The sequence below is a fragment of the Odocoileus virginianus genome, chromosome 1, assembly GCF_023699985.2.
Source record: "Odocoileus virginianus isolate 20LAN1187 ecotype Illinois chromosome 1, Ovbor_1.2, whole genome shotgun sequence".
NCBI classification, from domain to species: domain Eukaryota; kingdom Metazoa; phylum Chordata; class Mammalia; order Artiodactyla; family Cervidae; genus Odocoileus; species Odocoileus virginianus.
Genome location: NC_069674.1, coordinates 80,994,097 through 81,012,482, shown reverse-complemented (window position 1 = coordinate 81,012,482; position 18,386 = coordinate 80,994,097). Strand labels below are relative to the sequence as shown.

Here is an 18,386-nt window from a genome sequence, read left to right as displayed (position 1 = left end):
GACGGGACATGGGAGAGGAGGGAGATGTCACAAGCTGGGAGATCCCCTGAGGAGTCAGTGGTTTCAGCTACGTGCTAAACGCTCCAGCCTTGGGGTCTGACAGGCAAGGGAACCATCAACAACATGAAAAATAGCCTACTGATTGAAAATGTTTCCCAATGATATGCCCAAGAAGGGGTTAGTACCTAAAGTATATAGACAGCTCATACAATTTGTTGACTATAAAAAATGTATAATGTGAGATGTGAGAGTTAAGTTTTATTTGGGCCAAAATGAGGATTGCAACCTGGGAAAGAGCACCTCAGATAGCTGTGAGAAACTGCTCCAAAGAGGCAGGGGGAAAGGTCAGTATATATGTGATTTTTGGTGAAGGGAGAATACATGCAATCAAGCCCATATTTTTCCAGAAGTTTTCTACTTGTCTTATGAACCCTTCACTCGTCACGAGGAATAGTGTCACCATGAAGGATTTTAGTACTTTTCTAGATATGAAGCGGTGCAAGAATTGAGCTCATAAAATCAGCTCCTGAGAATATCTAGCTGTCTGAAGACCTGGCTTGCCAATTTTCCCAGAGCACAGAGTGCCTCATTTCTGCTCTCCACACCGAACTCCTTTGGGGGTGTTGAAGATCAGCAGCAGAAGCACATGGTTTAATTGTTGTAGAGGTAGATGGTAAACACCCACGGCAAGTGCCAATTTGTAGTTGATAAAGGCAATATTAAAAAAAACACACAATTTAAAAATTGACAGAAGACCTGTATACACATTTTTTTCCCCAGAGAAGACATACAGATGGCCAAAAGGCACAGGGAAAGATGCTCCACATTGCTAATTATTTGAGAAATGCAAATCAAAATCACAATGAGATATCACCTCAACACCAGTCAGAATTGCCACCATCCAAAAAAATCACAAATAACAAATGTTGGCAAGAATGGAGAAAAGGAAACTCTAGTACACTGTTGGTGGGAATGTAAATTAGTGCAGAAAACTACAGCCAGACATCCTGGAGTGCGAAGTCAAGTGGGCCTAAGAAAGCATTACTAAAGCTAGTGGAGGCAATGGAATTCCAGTGGAGTTATTTCAAATCCTAAAAGATAATGTTGATACAATGCTGCATAAATATGCCAGCAAATTTGGAAAGCTCAGCAGTGGCCACAGGACCAGAAAAGGTCAGTTTTCATTCAAATCCCAAAGAAGGGCAATGCCAAAGAATGTTCAAACTATTGCACAATTGCACTCATCTCACATGCTGGTAAGGTAATGCTCAAAAGCCTTCAAGCTAGGCTTATTTAACTTCTATGCAGAGTGCATTATGCAAAATGCTGGACTGGATGAAGCACAAGCTGTAATCAAGATTGCCCAGAGAAATGTCAATAACCTTAGATATGCAGATGACACCACCCATATGGCAGAAAGCGAAGAGGAACTAAAGAGCGTCTTGATGAAGGTGAAAGAGGAGAGTGAAAATGTTGACTTAAAGTTCAACATTCAAAAAATGAAGGTCATGCATCCAGTCCCATCACTTTATGACAAATAGATGGGGAAACATGGAAACAGTGAGAGACTTTATTTTCTTGGGCTCCAAAATCTCTGCAGATGGTGACTGCAGTCGTGAAATTAAAAGATGCTCCATGGGAGAAAAGCAATGACAAACCTGGACAGTGTTTTTAAAAGCAGAGACATCACTTTTCTGACAAAGGTCTGTATAGTCAAGGCTGTAGTTTTCCAATAGACATGTATGGATGTGAGAGTTGGACCATAAAGAAGACTGAGCACTGAAGAATTGATGCTTTCAAACTGTGGTGCTGGAGAAGACTCTTGAGAGTCCCTTGGACTGCAGGGAGATCCAATCAGTCCATCCTAAGGAGATCGGTCCTGGGTGTTCATTGAAAGGACTGATGCTGAAGCTGAAACTCTAATACTTTGGCCAACTGAAGCCAAGAACCAACTCATTGGAAAAGACCCTGGTGCTGGGAAAGATTGAAGGCAGTAGAGAGAATGGGATGACAGAGGATGAGATGGTTGGATGGCATCACCTATTCAAGGGACATGAATTTGAGCAAACTCTGGGAAATAGTGGAGGACAGAGAAGTCTGGCATGCTGAAGATCATGGGGTCACGAAGAGCCAGACACAGCTAAGCAACTGAACAAGAACTGTGGAAAACAGTATGAAAGTTCTTAAAAAAACTAAAACTATAACTATCATATGACCCAGCTATTCCACTCGTGGGTATATATCCAAAGAAAATAAAAACACTAGCTTGGAAAGGTACACACACCCTAATGTTTTATAGCAGTATTATTTACAATAGCCAAGATATGGTAAGTAAACTAAATATCTATCAACGAATGAATGGGTAAAGGAAATGTGGTATATATTGTGGTGTGTGTACATATATATATACATGTGTGCATATATGTATATATATACACACATGTACATACCTACATATATATAATAAAATGGAATAATATTCAGCCACAAAAAAGAATTAAATCTTGCCATTTGCAACAATGTTGGTGAACCTGGAGAGTATTATGTTTAGTGAAATAAGTCAGAGAAAGTCAAATAATGTATGTCATCACTTAAATGAGGAATTTAAAAATAAAACTAGTGATAATAACAAAAAAAGACAGATTGTAGAGAACAAACTAGTGGTTACAAGTGGAAAAAGTGAAGTGGGGAGGGGCAAGATGGGGTAGAGGGATTAAAAGGTACAAGCTACCATGTATAAAGTAAATAAGCTATAAGGATATATTGTACAACACAGGGAAATATAGCCAATGTTTAATAATAACCTTAAATGGAGTATAATCTATAAAAATATTGAATTACTGTGTTGTATACCTGAAACCAATACAATATTGTAAATTGACTGAGTTTGAGGAAGAGGAAAGTGAAAAAAGCTGGCTTAAAACTCAACATTCAAATGAATGCTTTTTAATGGCTGAGGGTGGGATGTTCTGAGAGAATAGCATTGAAGCAAGTATACTATCAAGGGTGAAACAGATCACCAGCCCAGGTTGGATGCATGAAACAAGTGCTCAGGGCTGGTGCACTGGGAAGACCCAGAGGGATGGGATGGGGAGGGAGGCGGGAGTGGGGATCGGGATGGGGAACACATGTAAATCCATGGCTGATTCATGTCAATGTATGGCAAAAACCACTACAATATTGTAAAGTAATTAGCCTCCAACTAATAAAAATAAATGGAAAAAACAAACAAACAAAAAACTCAATATTCAAAAAATGAAGATGATGGCATCCAGTCCCATCACTTCTTGGCAAATAGATGGGGAAATAGTGACAGACTATTTTCTTGGGCTCCAAAATCACTGCAAATGGTGACTGCAGCCATGAAATTAAAAGATGCTTGCTCCTTGGAAGAAAAGCTATGACCAACCTAGACAGCATATTAAAAAGCAGAGACATTACTTTGACGACAAAGGTCCATCTAGTCAAAGCTATGGTTTTTCCAGTAGTCATGTATGGATGTGAGTTGAACTATAAAGAAAGCTGAGCACTGAAGAATTGATTCTATTGAACTGTGGTGTTGGAGAAGACTGTTGAGAGTCCCTTGGACAGCAAGGAGATCAAAGCAGTCCATCCTAAAGGAAATCAGTCTTGAATATTCATTGGAAGGACTGATGCTGAAGCTGAAACTCCAATACTTTGGCCACCTGATGTGAAGAACTGACTTATTGGAAGAGACCCTGATACTGGGAAAGACTGAAGGCAGGAGGAGAAGGGGACGACAGAGGATGGGATGTTTGGATGGCATTACTGACTTGTGGGACATGAGTTTGAGCAAACTCCAGGAGTTGGTGACGGACAGGGAAGCCTGTGTACTGCAGTCTATGGGGTTGCAAGGAGTTGGACATGACTGAGAGACTGAACTGAACCAAAATTGACTATGCATCAATAAAAAAAATTTATGAAAAGTAACCAACATGCAGATGTATCCTAAAATACTGAATATCAAGATTGAGGCTAGAATCTACCATGTATCATTTTCCCTATGTTTTTCTTCATTCACAATTTATCCTACTTGGGAAAAAATGAAAAAATTCTAATAGAAAATTGTTAAAAGTATGCACTTCAAACACTAATGAATAACCTTAAGATATGGTGTAAAAATATCATGAAACAGTCATCAAGTTTTGTGATCAAGTTTGAAATAAAGATGATAAAACTTGACACATTTTAATTTCACTTCAGAAAATACAGACTCTGTAGATAAAAGAGACTAGGGAGTGTCAATAAATTTAGTTTGTCCAGATCTTCAACAGATGCTGACTTTTGGTAGTTAACCCAAGGTAGAAGTTTTAGAGAGAGAGGTATTTGCAGGAGACCAGTAAAATTTTGTAGATCTAGACTTCTAGGTCAAAATATCTTGTGTTTTAACTCCATCATAAGTGATTGATACTCTTCAACCTTAAGGCAGATGGAGTTAGAGCAACATGCAGTGAATTTTATGGACCCTACATAAGGAGAGTTTCTGGCCTATGACAAGACATCCTTAGCAGAAACAAGATGAACTTCCTGAGATTCCAAAGCTGAAAAGAGACAGCAGGAGGTCAGAGAGCATTGCCCCGACAGAGGATGCCAGTCTGTATATCCTCAGACCAAGGAACCCCAAGCAAACTACTGATGCCCCACATGAAAGAAGTTCAACAACAATAGTGCCCTGATACCAAATAATAATTGTTCTTGGCACATTAGAGAGTGGCCTTTCTCACCCATCTCCTGAGACTAACTCCAGAAGGGTTGGAAAGGTACTGACAGCATAGATGAATTTGTTTTACCTTTGGATTTTGAATAAAGTTTAGGGAAAACTGCTTACAGTGATTTATCAACTATCCAAATATTAATAATAGATTTTTTTAGGTGATAATAGTTCATAAAAACACAAGGTTCTTCTCCATGGATTCATAATATGAACCAGCTAGATCTTGTTTTAGGTAAGATGATTCATTCAGAAGAGGACACTAGTAACTGATTTATGAAATATATTCCATTTTAGAATCTAAGACATAACTTTCTAAAAAAAGATTTGTCTGAATTCTTTTCCTAGAGCCACCCTGATTGATAAAGCAATCCCAGAGGCAAACTTGGGCAATTAGAAAGCCTGTTACTCATTTCTCAGTAAACCAAATCAAGGTTTACCTGGTTGCCCTTTGAATATGTGGTGGTTTCTCTACCTATACTTCACAGCACGTCGGGCCATCCTGTAGAAGTCTAACTCCCTATACCCCAGCTATCCATGACTTTGTCTTGTTTCTTTAAACATGTGCCCATTGGTTTCTATGTTGATCATGCAGAGCAAAAGTTATGTAGAAGCACAATTAGTGACACCTGAAAAAAGCTGGTTGGGAAGTAAAGATGATGGTGGCCCAGGTCATCAAAGGGAAAGTAGTTCACAAAGATAAAATATTTATATGACTACATTTTTTTCTTGTATCTTTTTCCTGTTTTCATGTATGTATGTAAGCATGATTGAAATTACTATTGCTTCATATATTCTTGTTTTTTTCCCCAGGGAAGGCCTGATTCAAACTGTTAAAATTAGGTTCATAACATAGAATCAAATTTTGATGCTCCACATTTCAAATGATTCATTGAGTTAAAAGAATTTAAGAATTGATTCTAAACTAAACTGCTTTTAACCTAAGACTTTCTTTTAAAAAGTGAAGTCTGCAAAGGGAATGCACTGAATCATTGTAGTATTTTGACACTTAATGCTAGCTTTATAAATTATATCAATGTCTTGACTTTTTTCCCCTATTTTTTGACTCTACCAGTTCTTTAGAAAGTGAAGTGCATTGTTAATAATCTTTTATATTTTGCAGTTCTTTAAACTTTGTCAAATGCTTCTCTCATTTTATCCTTTATAACCACCCTGTGAATGCTGTATGGCAGACATTCTGCTTTTGACAAATTACAGGAATGACATGGTGGGGAGGGAGGTTGAATCACTTATGGAAAAACACAAAATCATTTGAAAATCCTAGGTAGGACTGTAACCCAACTCTTCTCTCTTGCTTTTTGCAACTTTGATTATTTTCTCCTTGTCTTTTGTTGAGTTCTTTTTTGAAAACTTTAGCAGACTTACTCTTTCATTTTCCCAATAGAAACAATTTTTTCCTCCTTTTAAAGTTTTTCTGTGTTGGAAAGATAAGGTTGGAAATAATTCTGAGAGAAAAGGTTTGAACAGGAAAGCCTCTTGGTAATTTTTGCTAACTGATCATAAAGCTGTAATTATTTTGAAACTTGTAAATCATTCTTATGCATATAATAATTGTATTCTTGAAGAATTTCTCTAATTGGTTACCCAGTTTTTTTTTTTTTTTCCCAAAAGAACAATTTTAAGTTGCTTTCACTGATCTGGAAGGTAGAGGGTAGGAATAACTTTTTAGGTTGCATGGTTTTTGTCTATTGTATTCCTGTTTAAAAACAAATCTCTCTGTATTTCTTATTCTGAATGTATTTACTATTCCCTTTTTACAAAAAGAGAAATTAAAGGAAGTTAGAGAGTCAAGTCATTTTTCCAAAGAGTCACTGTTCACCATTGTTCATAGCTGTGACAACACTGGGCCTTTGTTTCTGAAGCATGTCATACAGAATGTTGTTTTTTTTTAACATCCTACCCATGTTCACTTAGTCTACAGCACGCAGACACTTATAAAAAGACATATAAAATGACATATAAAAAGACAGAAGTATAAAAATGAATCAGTAATCAGGCATGCACATTTGTTTCAGTGTTCATATTAGGGCACCTTAGAATGTATTTCCTGGTGGTCCAGACAGTAAAGATTCTGCCTGCAATGTGGGAGACCCAGTTTGATCCCAGGGTCAGGAAGATCCCCTGGAGAAGGGAGTGGTGACCTACTCTAGTATTCTTGCCTGCAGAATTCCATGGACTGAGAAGCCTGGCCGGTTACAGTCCATGGCGTCACGAAAGAGTGGGCATGACTGAATAACTTACACTTTCACTTTTTCAGAATATATTTAGTTAACTAATAGTATGAAATTTTACCTTTCTGATAGACTGAAGTTTTGGATAGTGAACGATCAGAAAGGCATTTGAAATGAAGACTTAAAAGGGGGTATTTTTTGGATTCTCTGTATTATTGTGTGTCTGTCCTTTTGCTGTTAGTTATTTCAGGGCACCTGCACTTCGCACAAGCTAAGATCTGAAGGAGGTTTTCAGGGCAATGCCTTATACTTACACAGCTTAACTTAAGGGGAGTGCAGTACACAGGTTGAGGGAACTATATTCCCCTGGCTTTAACGAATTCATGAACAAAACAGTCATTCCTATTAGAATATTTCTGAATAGTTTCTTGCGTCAGTCAGTAAGAATTCTGTATCCAGTAGAAGCAGGTTAATTTTTGAGCTATGCCATGTGTATCTGTCCCTAAAATGAAAGAGATGAGTTGACATAAAAGGCATACCCACCAGAAAGTAGGATTTCAAAGTCTGCATGCAGGTCCTGCCTGATGATTGGTTCAGTGCAATCCCTCATCTGGGTCCAAGCCTCATTCATCATCACTGAGTGCCTCTTGTCAAAGGAAGTCATCCTCAGACTAAGGAAACCCAGGATTGCAGAATCATTTTCATATATCATGGAGATGTGTGTTGACTGATGGTGTTTGTTTTTTTTTTACATTAGACAATTTTGTTTGTATGTCTTTCCCCTACCCTCTGCAGACCATAGACCTGTGTGTCTTTCTGTTCCCTAAAGCACCTCACCTCTGTGCAATTACCTTAAACAGAAATCGCAAACCTCCTTTACCACCTAGTACCCATGTGCCCAGTACTCAGTCACCGCCTTGTTCTCGAAGTTCCCATGACAATGATCTGCTTGCACTTTGCCTCCAGGTCACCTACCATTCCATTCCTATGGCAGGAGTTCCCTTGCATCCATCTCTTTTATTCTAACTCCTATCTAGAATATTCTAGACATGGCTCAGGCATCACTTTCAGCAATAAACTTCTTGGGAGTTTTTTTTTTTTTGGTCATTATCTGTGCCTGTTTCTCCTTTAAGTTAAAAAGAAAAAACCCAACTTTATAGAGATATAATTCACACACCATTACAATTCACTCATTGAAAACATGCACTTCAGTGGTTATTGTATATTCTGATGTGTGTAACCATCAGCCTAGCCAATTCTAGGACCTCTTCATCATTTTGTAAAGAAATCCCATACCCTTTAGCTATTATCTCCTTAAACCTAGTAAGTGGTTCCTAACTCTAAGCAATCACTAACCCATTTTCAAATGTTTTATAGAGCTTCCTATTATGGACTTAAATCTGGATAACATCATAAAAATGTGAAATTTTTATTTGCTTCAGTCACTATACATAATATTTTTGAAGTTCATTCAAGTAGGGGCATGCATCAGTACTGCATTCCCTTTTAAGGTTGAGTAATAATTCATTGTATGGGTATACCATGTTTTGTTCATCCATTCATCTGCTGATGGTTGTTTGGATTGTTGCCACCTTTTGGATATTATGAATAATGCTATTAGAAACATTCATGTACAAGTTTTTGTGTGGCGATAGCCTTTTTATTTCTTTTGGGTATTTCCCTAAGAGTAGAATTGCTGAATCATATGACAATACTGTTTAATTGTGTGAGAAACTGCCAGATTCTCCCAAAGTTGCACCATTTTGTACTCTCATCAGCAGAGTGTAAAGATTTCAATTACCCAACAACCTCACAACTTCTTATTATCTTTTTGATTCTAGCCATCCTGGTTGGTGCAGAGTGGTATCTAGTTGTGGTGTTGTCTCCTTTAGATTTTTTTCCCCATGTGTTTCCTCTGCATCTACATATTGCTTCCCAGTATGCAATATGTGCTCACATGTTGATTGGACTCAATTGAATGTGTTACAAAAGCTGTTGGTTTTGTTGTTTTCCATGATTTATTTCAGCAAGTGTCCAGCAGGCACCTGTGATGGATGCACATTCTATTTCCTGTGGGAGAGTGTGGAAGCTTGCCCTCTGTGCACGGATCACGACTTCCATGAGATTGAGGGCGCCTGTAAGAGAGGATTTCAGGTAAGGGGCAAGCTGTCTGAGCAGAGCTGTGTCACTGAAGATGTAACTGTTTAGTACAGGATCACTCACATCGTAGACATTTAGATTCAGTAGTGGCTAAAGCTTATAGTTAACTTAATGAAACATTAATATATATCTAAAATCAAGTTTGATACCTATACTTCTGTATGCTGAGGTAGCTGAAGATGTGTACTGGAATTGGGAAAATAAATTATACAAGAGAATTGTAGACTATGGGTATTTACCAAGATCATAAAGAAATGATACAATGAACCCAAGATATGGCTTATAGAATGCAGTTATAGGGATAATTAAGATGAGGATGATAAAACTGACTCTCCAAAGAAGCATATATAAGGAGTAAATCTTACATGCACTCACACACACACGTTAATCAAGTTCCTACTTTATGTTTTCTCTGCATTCGCTTGTTTTTTAAAAGTAAAGTTAGGATTCTATTTTGTTTCCTTTATACATTTAATATATTTCACTTGTCATTAATTTTTTAAATAACTTTTATTTATAGAGAAATATTCTATTATGTATGCAATTTGGAATTTGATAATTCCGCCATTGAACATTTAAGAAAAAAATTGAAAACCATCTTTTTGTAAATAACTCTATAGTGAATATCTTTGTTAGACATTTGATTCTTTCATTAGAGTTTATTGCTAGAAAGATATGGCCATTATTAAGGTTTTTGATACTTATTATACTATTAATAAATTGCTTTGGTCACATCAATTTGCTCTTATACTAATATGATGTCTGAGAGCACCCACTTCACCATACCAGCTTTGATTAGTACTATATAAAAGCACACTTTTCCTCTTTCAAAATAACTTACTTACTACTTCACCCTCTCTAAATTCCATTGAAATTACACCAAAGAAGCACAGATGAGGGGATTCATGTGGTGGGGACCCTATTGGAAAATGGACATCAGAGGATCAGAGATTCCAGTGGGATTGGAGGGCATGGCAACCCATTCCGGTATTCTTGCCTGGAGAATCCCCACAGACAGAGGAGCCTGGTGGGTTATAGTCCGTGGGGTGGCAAGAGCAGGACAATACTAAGTGACTCAGCAAAGAACACAGCACACCAGGTAGATGGGATAGAACTGACTTTCAGGTCAGCATGGAACATGCTAGGGTACTCACTGTGTAAGCTGATCAGAGAGGGGAGCTGTTCTATCCAGGAAACTCTTAAAGAGCTTGTAGCTGTCAGGTTGGAGGGTCCAAGTGAGAGAAGAAATCTGAATGCCCCCACCCAATCCCATACACTCAGCATATTTGGAAGCAGTAGTTTCCACCTCTAAGGAAGAAAGAAAAAAAAAAAAACAACAACATTGAGAACTATTCTCTAAACTGGTATTTTCCATTCTTGAATGACAGTGAATTTGTAGTAAGAAATACATGATACATCAAGCCTGGGAAATAGACACAAACTCAGAAACATAGAGATATTCTTAAAAATAAAATTGTTTTATGAAACAATACTTATTTTAATATTTTATGCTAATAGAGCATAGGCATAACAGCACAAAATATGTTTCATTAATACTTTAATACAAAATGGAGACATCTCCAAATAGATAACACTAAGCCAAAAATTAGGAAATACTTAATTCAGTAAGTGTGCTTCCTTGTTGATAGCTCACACCCGCGCGGAGCAACAGAGCCAACACTGCTGAAATATCCTAGGCATGGCTGAGCCAGTTTCTTTTTAACCTTCGTAAGTGGGTCAACGATGAAACTTTCAACTTCACAAAATATGGTTTCTTTTTAATCCTCATAATGATACATTTTTATGCTTCACAGTGGAAATTGATCTTTATCTTTTCTCTAGGATTATGATAAACTTCCTACCTTATAATTATTTTTTTAAGAGTAAATGAAAAATGAAAGATGTGTTCCCTCTTTGGCCACCAAGTTTAATTCAGGAGTTTTGAGAAGCTAAATGACCTTTTATCCAAACATTATTCAATATTTAATATTTCTCTTCTGGAAGGTAGTGATTATAAGTTTGAGACAATGGGGAGGCAACTATTTCTCTAATTTTATCTCATTCAAACTATCTTCATTAAAAAAACCTCTGTTCAACATCTTATAAGAATGACTGAAACAGATAGTTGTGAGGTGATGCTTTTTAAATAATTGGTTTTGTTTTAAGAATAATACCTTTTAGAACACTTGTTGTGTTTGATGTGTTGACATGTGTAACTCCCCCTGTAGTTCCAAATTTATTTTGAGAAATATTAAAATCAGTTAAATATGCCTTTCTATTATGTTTAGATGTCAAATTTGAAAATATTTGCCAAATGAGAGGGAGTTTCAAGTAGAAAAAAAAGAAATGTCTTTCTTCAGGGTATTCACTGCAATAGCAGACAAATGGATTTGATGCAGTAAGTGGATATGTTGACTGCCAATCTCTGAATATTATATTTTGAAAAGTCTGTTCTTTGGTGAGTTTTCAATACACATGACAACTTTCCCTGCGTCTTCCATTAAGTCAGTGAACAAGGATGGATTTCTTTGGATGCCAAAGCCTTTTGATATTAAAAAAAAAAAAAGTAAAATATTGAGATGGGTATCTTTTAATTTTTAAATAATTCTACTGTGTTTCTATTGTATTGTCTGCTCCATTCTTTATAGTTTTTCACTTGATATTGACTGAGAATATGTTTTTTCTAATTTTATAAAGATGTATAATCCAGACTCACATGAAGTTAAATTTACACACTAAAGTTCCTCCACATACAGCTGATATAAACTAAAAGAGCTGCATGACTTGTGATAAAGTGCTCTTATCAAATTGAATCTCAAAAATCCATACCAGGTTCTAAGTACGTATTAAGCATTACTTCTAAATGTTATATAGTGGTAGAGATTTGACGAGATAGTGTGTTATTACTGGTAGGTAAGTTTTAAAATTTATCTCACCCCGTTCACAAAATATCCTTACGTGCTGCAAGAATAAATTTTTCAGCTGCTCTATCAGCCATATTCTTGTTTGCCAAGGACATGACTTAATGTAAGGATGTGAAAGTGAAAGTAAAACTCACTCAGTCGTGTCCGACTCTTTGTGACGCCATGGACTGTATAGTCCCTGGAATTCTGCAGGCCAGAATACCGGAGTGGGTAGCCTTTCCCTTCTCCAGGGGATCTTCCCAACCCAGGGATGGAACCCAGGTCTCCTGCGGCAGGCAAATTCTTTACCAGCTGAGCCACAAGGGAAGCCCCTAATGTAGGGATAAAGCTTTGTAATTAATAGAATGACTAAGAAATTTATAGAATGATCAAGTTACAGAATGACTAGAAATTCTGTCAGTAGCTTGACTTTATTTTTCCTTAACAATATGAGGAGCTTATTGAGAAGTTAAAATCTCTGGGTTTACAAGTATGTGTCTTTTTAATTCTGAAGTTTTAATGGCTCATTTATAAGACCATCATTGGACATTAGTGCTTGCCATTTGCGTTGGGTGTAGCTTATGGGATACAACCATATACACTCTTTCACAGCCTTTTTTTTTCTCTTGTTGGAACACCCTTCAGTTGAAATCAGTGTTTGCTGACTGGAGTTAACATTTATCTCTTTATTGTCATTATTTACATGTAGAGAGGGAGCAGTTCAACCTTGTTCATGCCTCCTCATTCCTCATCTTTCTTATAAAAATTATATGAGCCATTTAAAAAATAATTTATTTACACTAAGTTTAATGAAGTGTTACACTAAATTTTTTTTCAATTACTAACATCCTTTCTAAAAGTTCTCAACCAAAACTTTGTTGAAACTTTTCCTCAAAGTAAATAGGATTCTCCTACACATCATTTACTTCAAGACTAACTGTGAAAGTGTGTGAGTGTGTGAAATTAAACATTATGGTGTTATGCTTCTGTTAGCGTGTAGATAAAGTGACCATCATTCACCAGAAAATTTCAGGAGGCATACTGAGTAAAGAATGTAATACCGCATGTCATTTAATGTCACTGGGCATAATCATCATATAAATTGCTACTGGTCATTGTATATGTTGAAATATATAAGGAACCATGCCTGGGTTCTGATTTTTGTCTCTGATCTCTTATTTGATCTGTTTATTTAAGAAATTGCTGGTTGAAGCCCATTGTTTTTATTTTACCATTTATAGTTGATTGCAGGGAGCAGTTTGAAAGCATTGCTCTAGCAAAATCGTCATGTACTTTGGGAGGAAGAGAGTAAGTCCCTCATCTGGGTAGCAATGACCCAGAATAACTTGCTCCTTATTTTGGCCTGGGGAAGGGGTGCAGTCTGCATGCCTACCCCACACCAGTCACCGAAGTCTGCCAGTCATGCTCTGCCTGTATGTCTGGCTCCAGGATCTGTTCTGCTATTCAGGGGAGAGGCTTTTTGCGGAAATGGACCTACGTGATGAGTGGGTAAAACCCGTCCCAGTTAGTTATATTAAAAAACCCAGGCTTTCATTTAAAAACATGAGTAAGTCAGGGCTCATCACATACTTGAAGAAAATAGCTCAAATGATAGATCCACAGGGAGTCATTTTTGTTCAAACTCCTTATAATGAAGCAAACCTTCCGATCTGACAGTTCATGGTCTTGTTGCATTTTCATTCATCATTTCCTTATTCTCTCTCTTCTATATCTCTTTCCTCTCTTTGTGGAGCTTCATATAGATGAAAGCTGAATAACCCTCTCTGCCTACTGTCAATAAACGGTTAGCAAGACCCTCCTCCTAGTCAATCTAATTTCTATGTCCTCTTTGTGTTTTGAAGGAAACTTTATATGTGTGGAATGAGCCTAAGTGGTGCATTAAAGGAATTTCTTTGCCTGAGAAAAAGTTGTCAACCTGTGAGACAGTTGACTTTTGGCTAAAAGTGGGAGCAGGCGTGGGAGCTTTTACAGCCGTTTTGCTGGTGGCTCTAACTTGCTACTTCTGGAAAAAGAATCAGAAGTAAGTAACCTCTAAATAAGACTGAAGAATCTCTTTTGTCGTAAAAATTTAGGCTTAATCACCATACTCAACAATTTCTCCCAGAGCCACAAGAAATTTCTCCTAGTTGAAAGAGTTATGGGAAAGGTTTTTAAGAAGGCAAATGGAATGGTTGTTACTCTGATAACAGAAAGACCAGAGAACATTAGAGATAATTGCATTGGACTCACTGTTTTTATAAGATAGAGAAGAACAGAGGCTCCAGGCTACTCAGGTAGATGAGAGAAGAGCTCAGAGTGAAAGGCAAATTTTCTCTGTGTGTCTATTTTATTTTCATGACATCATGTTGCCTTCTTGCCCCATCATTGTTTTTTCAGTTTCTTGTGGGCAAATATTTGCAAAGAAACAGACTAAGCATGTAGGCAAGTATCACCTTTATTTATGCCAGGACTTCAAGAATCTGAAGTTGAGTATTGAGTCTAACTACCAATTATATATGATACATTGTATAATTAGGCTTTTTAAATATGATTTACCTGTCATTGGGGCTGTGAAAGTTCTTTTTTGTATTATCTAAGGACAGTTATAATCTGAGGTGGGAAATAGAAAGCAATGAGTGAAAGAAATAGTAAAGACCAAATCACTTGCGTATATTTAATGTTCTCATCTTATGAACTAAACTTTGAAAAATGGCATATTAAATTAGTTCCCAAGTGTTTGTAAATGATGAAAATTTATTCATACCTCTAATATTCTCTGTTTTTCAAAAGTTTGTCATAATTGGCCACTTTAAGTGATGTAAAATAAGTGTAATAGAATTAACTATATTGTACTGACTCTCTAAATTCTGGAAAAGATTGGTATATAGGTGGTAGATTAATGAGAACCTATAGTGTTATGGTGATGGGTGAAGGAAATCTGTTGGTGAAGCAACTATACTCCAAGACAGTTAGCTGGTGTATGACCACCTCAAATAAGCATTAATTTATATTAAACAGCCTCTTTATCTATTTATATATTTACCACTACTTAGACTGGAGTACAAATATTCCAAATTAGTAATGACTACGAACTCAAAAGAGTGTGAACTCCCAGCTGCAGACAGCTGTGCTATCATGGAAGGAGAAGATAATGAAGAGGAAGTTGTATATTCCAATAAACAGTCCCTACTGGGAAAACTCAAATCCTTGGCAACAAAGGTAACAGCAGAATCTTAACCTGGTAATACTGTGTGTTTATGAGTAAGAGGCCATATTAACCTAACAGTAACATTCTTGCAAACTCTGTCATTCAACATATCTGTCTCTCTGTGGGTATTTATCTGGTAGAAATACTTTTGGAAATACAGATAAATGTAAATACAAGAATAATCACTGCAGTATTGTTTTGTTGGTTAACCAAGTAGAAGCAACTTTTAACACCATCAAGAAGTAGTTAAATTTCCATATATCAAAGTAGTGGGATGCTGTGCAATCCTGCAGCTGTTTAAAGAGGAGATGTCTGTGTGTACTGATATGTCAGTAGGTCCAGGGTCAGTGAAGTGAGAGCAGCACATAGACTATCACATGTGTGTTAAACATACATTTATATTAGTATTTGAACAGGAAACTACTAACGGTAGCTGCATTTTGAGAGTTTTTAACTAATGGACGTCTTTCGTCTTTGAAGTAATACAGTTTTGTAATATTTGAATCTGTACAAAGATAATGTATTAATAGTATTACAAAACCAAAAATTTTAGGTAAATAAATGATCCAATGTTTATTTATATATCTTGTTTTAGAACAAGATTGTTTCATTTAGAGAAAATAAAAGTTATATAAAATGTTGAGATATTACTTTATCAGATGGTATCATATTCATCAGCTTTGAAATGATTACTATATCCAAACAGATAATATGAAGTTTTACATATTGTTTGTAAACACATTTTATTGACATTCTTCACCATTGACTTAAAAGATAAAACATGCCACTTTACTTTTGCATGATTGAAAATAGAATGAAACATGAAAGAAACTGCATTTCAAAGGATTTTCAGCAGGCAGGGCATATGGCAAAGATTACATTTATTTATTACATTTATTGTTTTAGTAATCATTTCCTAACTTAGGTACATAAATATATCATAGGGGATCATTTTAAAATAAATGAATAGCCCTATTCTCCTTATACTAATGTCTGTTTGAATTTGCTTATTATGCTAGTTTATGGAGGGTACTATTGCTAAGGGACAGTGAATGTACAGTGATTGTCAAGAGCTGGGAATTTACCCTACTTATAAGCTAACAAGTGAGCCTGCTATGATTTCATGGATACTTTAGAAGACATAGAATTTCTGATCAGAGACAAAGGACAGTTTAAATGGTCATAGCAGAAGCACTAGCCAAAACCTCAGCATTTATCCCAGTTTCAAATCCTCACTTCCTACAGATGACACTTGGTGGGCTGCATTATAGGTAAGGAACCTATAATGAACTTGGGAACCTAAATCTTTTAGAATGGGCAGCAAGCATCTCTGCCTTTGTTCCAAAGAGAGATATTATTGTTATTGTGCTGGACAGTTAGCATCCCCATCCATTGCTCCAGAGGGAAGCACTTGTTTTCAAGACTGTATGTGAGCTTGCCCTTTTCTCTGGAAGGATATAACATCCTCAAAGGTCGCTCTCCATATAAAGACCTTTGAAAAGGTAGTCTAGAACAAAGGGAAATCAGTGTTGTATTCATAAGATATGCAGAAATGCCAAAGACATGGAGAGTTGTCTCCCAACAAAATCCAAACCTCCTTAGCAGTTTGCATCTGCTAATCCCAAATTCCTAATCTTTCCTTCTCCTCCTGCCCCTCATCCTTGGCAACCGCAAGTTTGTTCTCTATGTTTGAGCCTGTTTCTGTTTTGTAGATAAGTTTGTTTGTGTCATATTTTAGATTCTACATATCAGTGATAATCATATGGTGTCTTTTTCTTTATGACTGACTTCATTTAGTAATTAGCCTCTAGTTCCATCCATGTTGCTGCAAATGGTGTGATTTCATACTTTTTTTAAAAAATTTAATAGCTACCCATAGAGTGAGTGTGAATAACAAGTCAGTTTTCCCTCCAGGAATCTACTCTGATTATCCAAGAGTAGTCTGATTTTGAAAAGATTCTTGCAGTTGTCTAAGAGCTATGTGATCTATGGAGGATGTTTTCATAAACAGTTAAATTATTACCGCTTAGGACCACTCCTAGGGTACAAGCTATGCTGTGTCTAGGAGAGAAGTTAATATCTGGTTCCTACAAAAAGTATAGTCCTGTAGGTACACTTGGTGCCTGTGGAAAGTATTTTTTTATGATTGCTAGGGATACCAAGTGGAATCTCTTTAGCTAGGCAGCACTGGTTGATAGTGCCTGTGACCTTCTTGCTGTCTTATAAACCTTAGTGTTTCTGATTCACCTCTGACAGCTGTGTCTCTTCTTTGTCTTTGGAGAGACTGCTTGAGGGCTGTTAGTCCAGCTTTTCCTGTTTTCCCATGCCACAGACTGGGTGGTATTTGTCCACTCCATGGAATGATTGAGTGATGGGAATGGACATGTCAATTGTTGTTATTTTGGGGCAGAAGTTGGCACCATACCAGCTATTTCTGATACTTTTCATTAAGTTTAAGGGGGAATGGCAAGCAAATTGTGGTGAGAGCATCTGGTGGGTTTGGTAGACAGTAGACAGTTAAATCTAAGGCACTTGCAACAATTTGAGAGTGGAACATTTTCCTTCATAGGGAGGTGACAGGGTAACTTTGAAAAGCAGAAACCTTTGCATCTCTCAGGCTGTAAGGTAACTCCTTCCCAGGTACCTCGTTATCAGACTGCACTGTTGATCCTCCGGTGCCACAGATCAGTTTGTCCCATTTCAGTAGCTGAGGTTCCACCTTATTTCTACTCATCTCCTGGAGTTCTGTGCCTGTGAACATTCAAATCCAGGAAGGTCAAGGGCTTTTAAAAACACTTAGGGAGAGCTAGTGTGTTTTCTACCTCTGTCCATGTGGGCTACAGTAGAAGTCATTTTTTTTTAATTGGAGTGTAGCAGCTTTACAGTGTTGTGTTAGTTTCTGCTGAACTAACAAAGTGAGTCAGTTACACGTATACATATATCCCCTCTTTTTTGAATTTCCTTGCCATTTAGGTTACCGTGGAGCATTGAGTAGAGTCCCCTGTGCTGTGTAGTTTGCTGTCATTAGTTATCTACTTTATACATAATAGTGTTTAGATGTGCCAACCCCAGTCTCCCAGTTCCTGCTTCCCCTCTTCCCCACCGTGCTGCTCATGTTTGTTCTCTACATCCGTGCCTGCATTTCTGCTCTGCATGTAGGTTCATCTGTACCATTTTTCTAGATTCCACAT

The 18,386-nt window shown here is 37.0% G+C and overlaps 1 protein-coding gene across 5 annotated transcripts in view; it reads left to right on the top strand.

Moving 5' to 3' along the window:
* ELAPOR2 (endosome-lysosome associated apoptosis and autophagy regulator family member 2) overlaps window positions 1-18,386 on the top strand; it is a 210,808-nt gene that overhangs the window by 186,611 nt on the left and 5,811 nt on the right. For 4 of the 5 annotated variants that reach the window (XM_070470051.1, XM_070470065.1, XM_070470059.1 and 1 more), the window contains 3 exons: window positions 8,952-9,078; window positions 13,850-14,028; window positions 15,041-15,206. In XM_070470051.1, the coding sequence (XP_070326152.1) occupies window positions 8,952-9,078; window positions 13,850-14,028; window positions 15,041-15,206 (472 nt within the window). Of the gene's footprint in view, window positions 1-8,951; window positions 9,079-11,372; window positions 11,483-13,849; window positions 14,029-15,040; window positions 15,207-18,386 lie in introns of those variants that run through there. The other variant, XR_011488608.1, reaches the window with a different exon arrangement.